A 15,103-nucleotide genomic window follows, 5' to 3' on the forward strand; every position below is an offset into this window, starting at 1 on the left:
GGGGGGGGGCACGTCTGCGTGGACCGACCAGATCCTAGCACACGCATGGCAGAGCTTTGGGCAGCAAGCCACCCACGCCAGAGGCCAGGAGGGTCGCCAAAGCACTTTCCAACACCAGAGGGCGGGGGTGGTCCCTCCACAATTAAAACACTGCCATGTGGCCTGGCAGTTCCACTCAAGAACTGAACACACTCGGACTAGGACGCTCCCAGCAGCACCCCTCGGGACAGCCAAAGCGACACCGTGTCCATCGCACGGAGGAATCCACGGTCTGAGCACCCAGCGGATACAACTCAGCCACCGCACGGGTGAGAGTGCAAAAGCAGCTGCCTGGTGGAAGGAATCGGGCACAGGAATCAGCCACGGAGGGCCACACGCTGCACAATCCATTAGGTGGAATGCCCAGCACCGGCAGATCCGGGGTTGGAAAGCAGACGAGGCACCCGGGGGCCAGAGCCGGGAGACAGCACCGACCACTAACGGACGTGAGCTTGATCGCGATGCACGTTGCACCAGTCGCTGAACTTGGGGCTTTGGAAAATCACCATGGACGCACCGTGTCCAGTACACGCGGTCTCACAAGCCAAAATGTACCAGGCGCCCCTGTTTCTCCTAAGACCCAGTGGCGGGCTGCTCCGGGCAGAGGAGCTGCAGCCGCCCCCTCCGTCACCTCCAGGCTAGGCCTCACCGCCGGGCTCCTGCTCACGCCCCCTGCCTTGCGCTTGCTCAAGGGTATCAGCAGGTGAAGTCTCCCCCACTTAGGGATGCAAACCAAGAGACCTACCTAAGTGCCAGGCTGTAGGGAGGGGCACACGGCCGGGGCGGCCGACCAGAGCGAGGGAGCGCAACGCCTCAGACCCCCAACCCCCCTCCACCTCACCCCATTTCATGAGGTGAAAGCTTTCCGACAAGTCACCTCTGGACAGGCTCTCTCCTGTCCCGTGGGCAGGGACGGCTCCCTACACTGTCCTGTGATGAGGCTCTTGAATTCAGCAGAGCCACAGGGTCCTTGGAGAGTCATCTACCCTTCCGCCAGCACCACACCCCTCCGCTGATGAACATCACCGCGTGCTGGGACGCAAAGGGGCTTTCCGGCTGGCGGCAGGGTCAAAGTTTAGTGGAACAAGGGCTCAGCCACGGCACGCAGACAGATGGAAGCTCTAGTTACGTGCCACGGCAGGCCGTAGGCGTAAAGATCGTGGGGGACTCAGAGAAACTCAAACATGACGCCTGCTACAGCACCAGGACTGAGTGGCAGTGCTTACCGCCATTGTTACCAGCATCACTGACACCACTATCACACTAGGGGTCACCACCACCATCACCACCACCATCATCACCATCATCATCACCGCCATCACCACTACCATCATCATCACCATCATCACCACCAACATCACCACCACCACTATCATCATCATCACCATCAGCATCACCACCACCACCACCATGATCATCTCCATTAGCATTACCACCATCACCACCATTATCACCATCATCACGACCACCACCATCACCACCACCACCATCACTATCACCACCACCACCACTATCATCATCATCACCACCACCATGATCATCTCCATCAGCATTACCACCATCACCACCATTATCATCACCATCATCACCATCAGCATCACCACCATCACCATCACTATGATCACCACCAACACCACCACTACCATCACCATCATCACCACCATCACCACTACCACCACCATCACCATCATCACTATCATCACCACCATTGCTATCATCACCACCACCACCGTCATCACCATCATCATCATCACTATCACCACCTACATCACCACCATCACCACCATCACCACCACCATCACCACCACCATCACCATTATTAATATTGTGCTGGCATCAAGCAGACTTTCCCAGGAAATGCTCAGCTTTCACATACACTTTTCCTCTCTGTAAGAAGTAACTAGACCCAGAGCAGCTGAGCCACCGCTGTGAGCTGTCAGGACACACAGCAGCCCCAGGAAGAGCTCCGGGGAACGCTATTCCCAACTTCCTACCACAATAACTGGGGGTTACTCTTACTACCAGTACACATTCTACAAAGAGTGAGGGATCCTACGCCCCTCGGGATGCTGAGGTCCCTGCACCCAAGTATTTCCTACAGCGAGGATTGCATCTGAGACGCAAGACAGACCAGGTGGGGTCTTGCTGGAAGACACAGCATCTTGGACCTGGCCCACTCCTTTCCTGACTGAGCAAGACTCAAGATGACTCTGGTCAGACACATGTCAATGGGGCCAAGCCTCAGACACAGACACATCCCACGTGTGGGGTGACGGCCGCCATGCTGGGCATGCCATGGCACCTTTCCGACTTGCCGGCCCTTCCTGCTTGGCCACATGTGGCCCAGCTCAGCTGAGCAGACTTGGCCTCCTCCCCATCACGGCTTGGGATCTGGAACCCCTTCAAGGCACAGGTTTCCTGCATCCCCAAACCCAAGATGTTCCAGGACTCAAAACCAATTGGTTAGCTACTCTACCAGCACTCCCCCTGCACCTGGTGATTTTTTTATTTCCTGTTGCTGGCTAATCCAGCCTTTCCCAAATGAAAAGTACAAATACTGACATTTAAATTTTAAAATCACTTGGGTTCTGGAGTACCTGGGTGGCTCAGTCAGTTAAGCATCCGACCCTTGATTTCGGCCAGGTCATGATGTCAGGGTCCTGGGATCAAGCCCCACACGAGGCTCCATGCTCAGCATGGAGTCCGCCTGAGAGTCTCCTCTTTCCCTCTCCCTCTGGCCCTCTCCCCCTACAGCTGCTGGCGCTCACACTCTCTCCCCTTTTGCTCTCAAATAAACAAAATCTTTAAGAAAAAAAAAAAATCAAATGGCTTCCAGCATTCTCTATACCTGCCAGGGAGGGGAGCTCCCTGCTGCCTCAACTTGACGCCTGAGAGCTACAGACACGAGCCTTCTTCCGATGGGATTTTTATCAAGACACAATGTCCCAGAAGAGGCAAAGCCTGCTCGTGGGCTGCTCCGAGCACCCCTCTCCGCCGCCAAGCTCCTTCACGCCACACGCGGTACAAGTCTCAAGGCACGCTGCCTCTCCCTGCTCGGTGCTCTCCAAAGCAGGAGCCTCCCTGCGGAGCTGCACACCATGCTCCGCCCCCCCACCCAGCCCCGTCCCAAGGCCAGGAGCCACCCACTTGGCTTCGGCTCATCATGGCTCAGACCGGGACCAGGACAGACCTCCTATCAGAAGCGGGCAGGGTGTTTGGGTGCAGAGCAGGGACCTACTCCTTCTCTACTGTGTGTAACGTGCGTGACCTTGGACGGGTCACTTCATCTACTGACGCCCCCAAAAACTCAACCGTAAGACAGAAATCCGTCCCTGCAGCCAAGGGGCCTGCGGGAGATGAAAGGGGTCCGGAGAGCACTGCTTGTCCACTACAGCCTCCGGGCTCCCCAGGCCCCAAGGTGGGGCAGGAAGTCCCTGCCCTGGTCCCCGCACCAGACACCCCAAGGACGAGTGCCCTGCAGACCCGGCCTCCTGAGTCAGCGCATCCCCACCGCTGCAGGGGAGCATGGCCTCTGTGCTGAGGCCCCGCCAGGCCCTGATTCCCTCGTCCCTGACTCTCGGGAACCCACCCCTGCCCCCACGCCTACCCGCTGGAGTCCTCCACCCTCCGGGCCTGCTGCACTACCATCCGGAGCAGCCCCCACTCCCTGCGACGCCAGGCAGGTGTGCGGCTGCCGACCTGTCCCCACAAGGCGGGCCCAGGGACCCCCTACGCTCTCTGCTGCCCTGTCCCAGGCCCAGGGAGGAGCCTGGCGCTGCCCTGCAAGGCCCCGTCCTGTAAGACAGGCATGGGAGGCGTGCACCCGTGGAACTCCACTCACCTGGCCGCACAGAGCCTCTGCCCGGGGCCTCGCCCGCGTCCTGCAGGCCGCCCGCCCGCAGCCCGCCTCCCACGCTGTCGGGAGGCAGGGGGCCGTTGGCTTGGCCGCCCGGCATGTTCATGTGGGTGGGGATGGGCTCAAAAGTCGGGTCCAGCTCCAAGATGAGCCTGTTCAGCTGTTCGATGGACTGGTCGATGTCCAGGGTGGGCGAGCCTGGCGCCGGGTCTGCGCTGGGCTCCGGTCCGGTCCCGTTCACAACTCTGTCTGGAAACCTGGGCTTGAGCACTTTGCCGGGAGGGGGCCGCTGTGCGTCGGGGAGATGGGGTGTGGGGCCCATGCCCCTCTGGAGGGCCACTCTGCTGCCGCTGCCCTGGGTGGGGGCGATGGGAACCCTGGGCTGGGCCTGGCCCAGGCCGGACCCGTCCTCCGGGCCACGGCCTACGAGCCTGGCCTCCCCGTCGGGAGTGAAGCCATACTGGTGGGCGGCCACCATCTGCTGCTGGCGCACCCAGGTCTGCGTGGAGTAGCCGCTCTGCACGTAGGCCTGCGTCTGCGCGGACACGGAGGGTCTCCGGAGCACGGGCTGCAGCTGCTTGGCCTCCCGGGTTGCAAAAGCCCGCTCCCGCTCGTACACGGGGTCCACGCCCAGGCTCAGGTCAGGGGCAAGGCTGCCGTGCGCATCGTCTCCGGGGCTGCTGCCAAAGCCGTCCGACAGGAGGGAGTGCTGGCTGCTCTGGTGGCCAGCGAAGGGGCCCAGGTGGGCCGACTGGTGTCCCTCCGAGGAGGACAGGGTCCCGATGCTGTCCACGCTGTGCAGGTCATGGCCCGGCATCTCGTCGTCCAGGATGTCCGTCTCCCGGTCCTTGAGCAAGGCGTCCCCGTTCACGTGGACCTGGGCGGGCACGACGTGGCGTGTGCCGCTGTACTTGCCGGGGGCATCGGTCATGTCCTGGAGGGGGCTCCCGGGGTCGTCCAGGCCAAAGCCGCTGAGCAGCTGGTCCAGCTCCGCCTTCTCCTGGGGGCTCAGGCCCCGCCTGGGCCCCGCAGCCGGGTGCTCCTCTGTTCTGTCCGTCCTGACCGAGGTGCTGGAGTGGCCTGAGTCACTGCTGACCGACAGGGTGTGGTCGCCGTGGTCCGGGCTGCTGGCGGCGGGGCCGGGCCCGCTGGGGACGCCGGGGTCCGAGGCGCTCTTCTTCCTCACCTTGGCGTAGAGGCTGCCATCCACGGGGCCCTGCGTGTGCGACACTGGGGCAGACAACGGGAGACAGGTCAGTCTGGGCAGGGAAAGGGGACTCCGGGCCCCCGGGACGCGAGCGCGGTGCACCTGCTGGGACAGCTGCCGGGACACCTGCCGGGACACAGGGTCAAATCACCGCACCCAGGGGGCACGCGCTCCTCCAGGCCCCCAGGGGCCTGCACACCCCGGCAGCGCCCGCCAGAAAGCGGTTGGAACAGCCCAACAGTTCCGGCCGGGCCCTTTCTACCTTTTTGTGCAAAGACACCCAAGACTTAGAGAATTTTCTGGGGTCTTCGCACTGGGGTCATCGTGCCCCGAGGCCTCAAACTGCACTTCGTGGCGGGAGGGGGTGTGGGGCGCCCGGGGCTCAGCGGGTGGAGCCTCCGCCTGCAGCCCAGGCCGCGACCCCGACCCCGACCCCCACCCCGACCCCGACCCCGACCCCGGGATCCAGTCCCGCACCGCCCGCCCCCAGGGAGCCTGCTCCTCCCTCCGCCTGAGCCCCTGCTGCTCTGTGTCTCTCACGGACGAAAACAGAAAATCGTAAGAGAGAGAAGCTCGGCCAGTGGCCTGGACGCCCAGCAGCGAAGCTCCCAAACCCCGGGACCGGGACGGAGAAGCAGAAGCCGGCGGCGGGGCGGGCGGAGCGCGGGCGGCGGGGGCGGGGGCGGGGGCGGGGCGCGGAGGTCGGCGCGCGGGGGGGGCGGGGCTGGGGGCGGGGCGAGGTCAGGGGGCGGGGCGATCGGCACGCGGGCGGCGGGGGCGGGGCTAGGGCGGAGCGCGGGCGGCGGGGGCGGGGCGCGGAGGTCGGCGCGCGGGCGGGGGGGGCGGGGATGGGGGCGGGGCAAGGGCAGGGGGCGGGGCGATCGGCACGCGGGAGGGGCGGGGAGAAGGCGGGGCTGGGGGCGGGGCGCGGTGTGCGGGGGCGGTGCGGGGGGGCGGGGCGGGGCGGGGCGCGGTGTGCGGGGGCGGGGCTGGGGGCGCGGGCGGGGTGGCTCGGGGCTGCGGTGCTGCACGGGGTGCAGGGGGCGGACGCGGGACACTGGACATGCCGCAGGGCACCGACTGTCACAGGGCTTTCCCCGGAGGGGGGGAGGGGCAGGAACCCGTGTCCGGGCTGCCCGCGGGCGCAGCGTCCTCCCCGAGAAGGTCCCACTGAGGCACCGCGGGCCCCAGGGCGCTAGGAGGATGGAAACACAGGCGGGAAAACACGGGGGGTGGCCCCTGGGCTGCTGCTCCCAGTTAGCACCCGGGCCTCCACCTGCTGGGGGGTGGCCCCTCTGCTGCTGCTCCCAGTTAGCACCCGGGCCTCCACCTGCTGGGGGGTGCCCCCTCTGCTGCTGCTCCCAGTTAGCACCCGGGCCTCCACCTGCTGGGGGGTGGCCCCTCTGCTGCTGCTCCCAGTTAGCACCCGGGCCTCCACCTGCTGGGGGGTGGCCCCTCTGCTGCTCCCAGTTAGCACCCGGGCCTCCACCTGCTGGGGGGTGGCCCCTCTGCTGCTGCTCCCAGTTAGCACCCGGGCCTCCACCTGCTGGGGGGTTCTCTGCTGCTGTTCCCAGTTAGCACCCGGGCCTCCACCTGCTGGGGGGTGGCCCCTCTGCTGCTGCTCCCAGTTAGCACCCGGGCCTCCACCTGCTGGGGGGGGGGTTCTCTGCTGCTGCTCCCAGTTAGCACCCGGGCCTCCACCTGCTGGGGGGTTCTCTGCTGCTGCTCCCAGTTAGCACCCGGGCCTCCACCTGCTGGGGGGGTGGCCCCTCTGCTGCTGCTCCCAGTTAGCACCCGGGCCTCCACCTGCTGGGGGGTGGCCCCTCTGCTGCTGCTCCCAGTTAGCACCCGGGCCTCCACCTGCTGGGGGGTGGCCCTTCTGCTGCTGCTCCCAGTTAGCACCCGGGCCTCCACCTGCTGGGGGGTGGCCCCTCTGCTGCTGCTCCCAGTTAGCACCCGGGCCTCCACCTGCTGGGGGGTGGCCCCTCTGCTGCTCCCAGTTAGCACCCGGGCCTCCACCTGCTGGGGGGGGGTTCTCTGCTGCTGCTCCCAGTTAGCACCCGGGCCTCCACCTGCTGGGGGGGGTTCTCTGCTGCTGCTCCCAGTTAGCACCCGGGGCCTCCACCTGCTGGGGGGTGGCCCCTCTGCTGCTGCTCCCAGTTAGCACCCGGGCCTCCACCTGCTGGGGGGTGGCCCCTCTGCTGCTGCTCCCAGTTAGCACCCGGGCCTCCACCTGCTGGGGGGTGGCCCCTCTGCTGCTGCTCCCAGTTAGCACCCGGGCCTCCACCTGCTGGGGGGGGGGGGTTCTCTGCTGCTGTTCCCAGTTAGCACCCGGGCCTCCACCTGCTGGGGGGTGGCCCCTCTGCTGCTGCTTCCAGTTAGCCCCTGGGCCTCCACCTGCTGGGGGGGGGGAGGGTTCTCTGCTGCTGCTCCCAGTTAGCACCCGGGCCTCCACCTGCTGGGGGGTGGCCCCTGTGCTGCTGCTCCCAGTTAGCACCCAGGCCTCCACCTGCTGCGGGGGGGGGGGGGGGGGGCGGGGGCCTGAGAAGGGAGGGCCTGGGTCGCAGGAAGCACTTTCCTGGTGACATGGCAGGCAGAGTGCCCCACGGGTGGCCCAGGGCCATGCCTGCCCCTTGGGCACCTGGGAGCCACCTTCCAGTGGCCACAGGGCCCTGAACTCACCCTGACCTCGGGCTCCTGGCCTAGCGAGGCGGGCGCACTGGCACAGTCAGCGGCTCCTCACCGTTCTGGAAATGCTGGGTCGAGGTCACACGACCCAGACCTGTAGGGTCCAGGGATCTTTTCTGGACCGCACGGGTGACCCCTGGCTGATTTCAGACGTGTCCAAGAGAAGAAGGACAAAGGCCATGGGTGATGGCACTCGCCGGGGTATCATGTGCGACGGCATGGCCGATGCCTAGAGCAGAGCCGACTTGGGGGACGCGAAATACTGTAAGTATACCAGGTGTTCGCAGCAGACAACTGGTGGTGAGAGCGCCAGGGCAGGTGCTGCCCTCGGGCGGGGCCGCCAGGGTGGCGGGCCGGGTGCCACTGCGGAGGGCAGGCCTGGCACGCTCTCCTTATCACAGCGCAGCCTGCGTAGCAGACAAACCTGTTCCTTCCTCAAACGTAAAGAGCTGAACCGGGCCAAGGTCAGTCACCTGCTGGGAGGTGGAGGCAGGACCCGAAGCCAGGCCTGCTGGACCCCGGGTGGCAGTGCCAAGGCTGCTCTCCGTGAGCTGTGCCGGAGGACCCTGGAGAGACCCCGAATGCCAGGGTTCAGAGAGGAAGAAACATGCATTCAACTTGGCATCCGGGGGGACCCCGCTGCCAGGACGCTTCCGCCTCCCTGAGCCCCACCGAGCATGTGCCTTCCCTCCACCTGCGGACCGTGAGGCCGGAGGCAGCCCTCGTCCTGTGCGAATCACAGACGCCACCACGCTGGTGACCAAGGGGTCGGAGCAACCCAGGCCAGCAGGCGTCTGGCCAGAGCACCTGCAAATTCTAGAAGCACCTCTCGTGCCGCCAGAGCCGCGCATCCGTGGCTTGCAGATCCTTCTCCTTAAATCTCGGTTACACGCGTGCCCAGCTTTGCACGGCAGCAGTACCGTAGCCAACGAGGCTTATCCGAGCCGCAGTTACTGTGAATTGGAAACTTCTCAACTAAACGCATGCCCGCGATAGCTTAAAAAAAAAAGGAAGCCAGGAACGAGCGGTACGAAAGTTCTTCTAACTTAAAATGGGACACTGGGCGGATGTGCCCATGAACCGTCCTGCGTTAGAGCCCCTCGGCCGGCCCCAGGCTAGGGACGGTCCACGAGGAACCTCTGTGTGATGCGGTCAAAGACAGGAGGTCCCCTTGCCTGGGGGATCACGGGCAGCCCCGTGGAGTCTTTATTAGCAGGAGCCGTCTCGGGGTAGTAGCGACCGTGTTCACCCGCACGGGTACCACGGAGCCAACGCTGGCTCTGCACGAGGCCCGGCACTCGGGACGCGGCTCCTCGGCCCCCCTGGGGAGGCGGGCGGCTCAGGGGCCTTCCCCCTGCAGTTCAGACTAGGGTCACACACACATGCCACCTCACGTCTGGCCTGACCATCGCGGGACGCACGTCTCATCTCCAGGAAAGGGCCAGGATCCAGGGCAGTGAGGCCCCGAGACCGGGCCGCCCAAGCCTGGGGATCACTTGCAGGAGCTCGGATCTTCCCCAAGGCAGGGGCCGTGCCCACAGATGCACCCGCTTGGGATCCTCGGGTGGGGGGTCGGCCACGGGGTGAGGGAAGGGCGAGGGGCCTCTGGCCCCCTCAGTTCCCACCCTGCGCTCCGGCAAGGGCTTCCGCTGCTTCTCCAGGAAGGAGCTGGGCTGGTTTTTCAGTGGGAGGAACGGGACGCCCGGGTCCCCCTACAGCCCTGCGATGGGATTCCCACCCCGCCTTTAGGCCGTGTGTGTGCAGCTCACACTGAGGCCCTCTCGGCCCCCCGCTCCTCACTGGGGAAGCGGTGATCATCCCCATCTTCTAGTGTGGTTACGCACTAGCACAGGCGGCCAGGAGGCCACGATCACTGGGACACCGTCCACGGTGTCCCCGGTGGACAGGTGGACGGAGCCCAGCTCTCCCTCTGGGCCTCATTTCCTGTCTGCCCCGTGCTGCTCCCGGACCACAGCAGGCACCCAGCTGTCCCTGCCCCAGGGCCTTTGCACGTGCTGTTCTTTGCCTCTGGGCTTAGAAGCCCTGCCCTGAACCCAGGCCCCTGTGGGGTGGGTGTAGGGGCAAGGATGGAGAATTCTGGAAGGTGCAGCCGGGGGCTTCCTCTGCCCTATTTTTGTTTCCTCTGCCCTATTTTTGTTTTGACTTTGTGTTTCCAGCTCAAAGGACTTTGGCCGGATCCTTGTTCTGCCCACGAAGACCCTGATCCCAGAAGGGGGTGGCGGGGACCCGGGAACACGGGATGAGGGCCTCCACTGGCCCGGCCCCAGCCAGGCGCCACCCTGCCCAAGCCAGTCCCTCTGCAGGTCACCCCTCCCTCCTCGCCGCCTCCACCCCTCCAGCCAGAACCCAGGGCTCCTTTCACAAGGAGGCCAGGGAGTAGCCTGGTAATGATTTCCCCGCAGCCCGGGCCGAGTTAAAAATCAAACAAACATAAATAGGGCTCTGATTAGGGCCGCATGACACAGCAGGGCGGCTTATCGTGTGGAAAAGAACCAGAAGCAGGAAAACACAGAACGAGCCTCCCAGCCTCACGGGGCAGAGCCTCACGGCCGCCCTGCCCGCCCCCACCCACCGGGGAGGGAGGCCCTCCCACAAGGACAAGGAGGGAGAAAAGGTGAGAAAATGGGAAAGACCAAAATACGAACAGAGAGAAGAAAACATCCCTCGTCCCGTCCTGGCTGACGGCAGGCGAAGCGACACCCACCTGCGCTCATGCCGGCTGCATCCCCGCCGCACACCCTCCCCAGCTCCAACCACTGACCCCGAAAGGACGCAGAACCGACACGGACTGTGTCCAGCTGTCGGTCTTCAAAAGTCGCTTGCAAACATGGAGCAAACCCGATGCCATCAGCAACTTCGTCTGGGAAAGGAATTCGCCTGGATGTCTCCCGTGCCGCCCGCCCCCACACTGGACTCCCCCCTCGGGGCCCTCCCTCGCCCCCGACGCAGCTCCCGGGCTGCAGAGTCCTGCATTCCGTGGCTGCGGGGTTGGCCGTGCCGCGTCCCCTTGCTCGGCTGCAGAGGGGGACCGCCCGCCCCGGGCCCATCTTCTAGAACCTTCCTTCCTCCTCCTAGATCTCACGATGAGGTCAGACCAGTCCTCTCCTAGGATACCTGTCCTTGCGGCCTCTCCGTTGCCCCCCTCGGGCCACGGGGCCTGTTTGCCTTCTTCCATCGGAGCAATTTAGGGTACGAGCCTCCACTCCCTTCCTGGCGCCCTGGCTCCAGGCGCCACCAGGCCTCGAACGCCGATTAAGCAGCCTGGTGCCCTTGGGCGCGCATTCACCTCCCTGGTCTCACCTTCCTCGTCTGTGCAGGACCCAGCTGCAAAGGGGAGTCCGAGAGCCGCCCGGAGATCAGGGATGGGGGCCGTCCCGCGAGCCACCCCAAGGGCGTCGCCGGCCCTGCAGACCCCGCTCCTGTCCTGCTGCAGGCTCCAGAAGCCGCTACAAATCTTCTGGGCCCAGAGCCCGGGGAGCAAGAGGGAGCCTGACAAAGGAGGGTGCGGGACTCAGCTCCGCCGGCCTCACCCGTCGGGGGTTCGGTGGAAGGAGGGATTCTCAACAGGTTTTAGAATAATTCCTCCAAAAGTCTAGTCGTTGTGCGAGCCGGCATCGGGCGTCCCCATGTCCCACGCAGAGCCCTGCGCCTGCCACCCACTTCGGGGGAGTCCCCCGGGCCCTCCTGTCATGCAGACGGCGCACCCGGTCCCAGCCTTGGGGCCCAGAGCAGGACCCGGGGGGAGCGGGCAGGGGGCCCCGTGTCCTCTGGCCTGGTCTCGGAGGATCCCCGGGATGTCCACCCTGCAGCTCCGGGGCTGAGGCTCCCACAGCCCCCTCTCCACCAGGGACACAGCTGCTGGCCAGCATGGTTTCCTTCCCGGGCGTGCGGCCGGGGGTCACTAGCGGAGGCCCGTCATCACGTGAGCCCAAGGCCACCCTCTCCCTCTACCTTGGTTTCTGTTTTACGGAAAGCTGAAGCAGCTGGGCACCCGGGGCACTTCCTAGGGCTCAGACCCCCAAGAGCCGCAAGTGAGGGCGCCTCGGCCGCTCTACTGACTCCTCCCGGCGTCCTGCCTCCCGGGAGCACCACCTGGCTCCCCTGTGCCTCCTCCCATGGGCTGGGGAGCCTTGCAGAGCCCCACACATGCACACGCACGTGCAACCGGGGGCACACGCTGCCTGTTTACCTTCCTTCCAAGCGGCCCCGCAGCATGTGGGGGGGGGGGCACCATCCCACGCAGAAAGGCCTCCACCCAGAAGGCGCCCGCGGGCGGAGGGGAGCCTCCCCGGCCTCCCGCCCTTCCTCTGGGGCTGGGCCAGCACCTTCTAGGTGAAGCCAGGAGAAGCTGGGAGCTCCACTCCACCGACCGCGCAATGTAAACACGAGGGCGGGGCTTCCTGCAGCAGGTTTCGTGCAACCGGAGCTCTGGAGGCTGAGGAGGCGGAGCAGAGGCTTCCGGGGCCGGAGCTCAGCCCACCTGAGTTCCCGGGAGGCCTCCAGCCCCAGCGTCCCAGAGCCAGTGGCCAGCAGGCGTCCGCCTGGGCCCTTCCGCCCCGCGGCCCTTCCTCCCTTTCAAGCTCCCGTACGTGTCTGTCCTCATCACGCAGGCCGGGCCTCCTGCTCTCCCTGCACCCCTCCCCGTCCACGCCGTCCTCCCCGTCCACGCCGTCCACGCCCTCCCCGACATCCGCACCTTTCGGGCCTCAGCACCTGCTCGGCGAGGCCCCGCGCCTCCACTCTGCCAGCGAGGGACGTGCCTGGGCGCACCTGCTCAGCACCCAGGCACCCTCGGGTCAGCAGGCACCCACTCACCCACTTGCCGCCGAGGGCCGCTGTCACCGCAGTAAGCGAGGCGAGTAAGCGAGCTCCTCGCAGCAGCATCTCCCCGCAGGAGCTCACGGGGAAAGGGAAGGAACCAGAGCCAGACGCTGCCCGGAGCGTCCGGGGCCGCGGCCGGTGTGAGCGAGGACCCGCCGTCCCCCAGACGGCGCATCTCAGGGCTGATGCCCGCGTGAGGAAGAGGCCTGGGGCGCCCCTCTCCGCGGCCGACGGATGCAGGCTGCACACCGATCCCGGAAGCCAGGATTTCTCCGTGCCGCTCGCTGTCCCCGTGCGTGTGCTCCAGGGTGGGTGTCTTCACGCGTCACCAACGAGCCGCCACGGGCCTTCGAGGACACGTGGCGACCGCACGGGCTCAGGTCTCGGCCACCGAGCATGCGGCCACCATGCGCTCCCGCGGGCGGGCTCCTTTACACCAGCCCCGCCTGCACCCTCCGCTGCCTGACGCCGCCTCCTGTCTGGAACACACGCACCTGCCAGCCTGCCACGGACATACCAGGCATCCCCAACAAGAAGGCCCCCCTAGCTGCCTGGAAGCAGGGGCCATGGGGACGACCCCACGGCTTGGCTCCGAGAGACGCGCATCCCCCGCCCAGGGAGCAGGAACACGGTGGCAGCCTCCCTCACCACCCTGGATGGATGCACCTGCCTGCGTGCACTGAGCCCCTGCGGTCACCGGGAGCTTGCACGGCTGACAGAGGGTCACACGCTGCCTCAGAAGTGACCCCGATTCCAAGAAGTGTCCAGATGCTTTGCAAACTGCACGCTCTGGGCTGCATCTGCTCAGGAGAACTCCAGGAAGGGACAGCGTCTCACGCTCCCGCCTCCCGCCATCCGCGCCGCCCCTGACAACAGCCTCCAGGGCAACGACGGGAAAGCACGGCCGTGCCCCCGTCCTTGGACCTGCCCCTGGGGATAAAAGCCCCCAGTTTACGCGCAGTTGTGCATGTAAAGGTCTTGTTTGTTGGCCTTTAACTGCACGCCGTCCCAACGACCGTGAGCGGCCAGTGGCTTCCGACGTTACCGGCCGAGCTCGTCTCCAAGCAGGACGTGATGCACAACCTCAACGTGCCAGGCCCAGGAGGCAGGCGGTGGGCGGGGGCCTGCTGAGGACAAGGCCGGTCCCGGGGACACCCCCGCTCCCTGCCTCACCAGCACCACTGCCAAGGGGACTGAGGCCCTGCCGGAGCCGGTCACCTGGCGACACCCGGGGCCAGAGGCCGGGGTGGGTGGGCTGGGGAGGGCTGTGGGGACGCAGCCCCCGCCCCGCTCGGGCTCTTGTCCTGCCCACACTGAGGGGCCCACTCTTTCTTGCAGGGGTGGCCTCACCGGACCTCCCCGGGCTCTGCAGGGAAGCCACCGGGGAAGAGGCGCCCTCCTCCTCCTGGCCTGGGGGAGGCCGGTCTCCCCATGGGGGACAGGGAAGGGCTGTCTCGAGGCCCAGTCTATGCATTCCCATGCAGGCCAAGGGACGCCGTCTGGGGGTGCACGGCGGGGCCCTAGGTTTCTTCCATCATCAGCGTTTCTGTGCTTGGCTTACAGCAGCTGAAGGGCTCCGCCTTCACTCACCAGCTCTGGGATTTCAACCTCTAAAGCATGGCTTGACCCCCCCCCCCACCCATAGCAGACGTCCCGGCCACCCCTGGGGGGTCGCAGGCCCCCCGACCTCTCAAACACTGGCCTGCAGGAGCCTGCCAGCGAGGAGAACCAAGCTGCTGGCCCCCGAGGCAGGGCGCTGGTGACAGTCCCGAGCCCGCGCTCGGGAAGGATGTGGGGCGGCCAGGACGGCCAGGCTCCGCGAGCAGATGCAGCCACCGAGGGCGGGCGCGACAGGACCCGGAGGGAGGGCACGCGCCACCTGCCTGGCTCGGAGGAGGTCTGGGAGCCGCCGACATGAGCACGCGACGGGGTCCAGGCGAGCGCACCCAGCCAAGGACCCGGCCCAACCAAGCTGACTGCCTGGGCCCGCGCCAGTGTCTGCAGAGGACGACGCCGCTCGAGGCCCGGCCGTCCCGGGGGCATCCACGTGGGCTCCCAGCTGCAGCTGCATCCTGACCGCTCGGGCTAGAAAAGCCTAGAAAAGCTGCGGCTCCGAGCGACCAGGGTGCTCACTCGGGCGGCTGTCACTCATTAAACTGCCTCCGACATCTCGGTCTTCTTGCCAAAGGACCCAATCCCTACCCAAAGGACGTGTTTATGGTTCTTGGCCTAGAGAGGGAGACTCTGGGATTCCAGATAAGATAAGCACATTGTCCTGACGGGTGCCGGCTATCTGGGCGCAGGGTAGGGGGTGGGGGGTGGATTAACTCTTGGGGTCCTGGGATCACACCCAAAAGGTGGGCTGGGGCTGGAGGTGAGGCAGGTGACGGGAAGGTGCTCCCCCAGGTCTGAGCAGGAGGCTGGGTGGTCAGCTGCACTGTGAGCCGGGGAGGGAGCGAGCGGGGCCTGCC

General features: G+C 65.9%; 1 protein-coding gene across 3 annotated transcripts in view; it reads right to left on the reverse strand.

Moving 5' to 3' along the window:
* Positions 1-15,103, reverse strand: part of TNS3 (tensin 3) — a 138,556-nt gene that overhangs the window by 47,521 nt on the left and 75,932 nt on the right. For all 3 annotated transcript variants that reach the window (XM_041753243.1, XM_041753244.1, XM_041753246.1), the window contains one exon: positions 3,881-5,125. In XM_041753243.1, the coding sequence (XP_041609177.1) occupies positions 3,881-5,125 (1,245 nt within the window). The remainder of the gene's footprint in view (positions 1-3,880; positions 5,126-15,103) is intronic.

This window comes from Vulpes lagopus, chromosome 4, assembly GCF_018345385.1.
Source record: "Vulpes lagopus strain Blue_001 chromosome 4, ASM1834538v1, whole genome shotgun sequence".
In the NCBI taxonomy this organism is placed as follows: Eukaryota; Metazoa; Chordata; class Mammalia; order Carnivora; family Canidae; genus Vulpes; species Vulpes lagopus.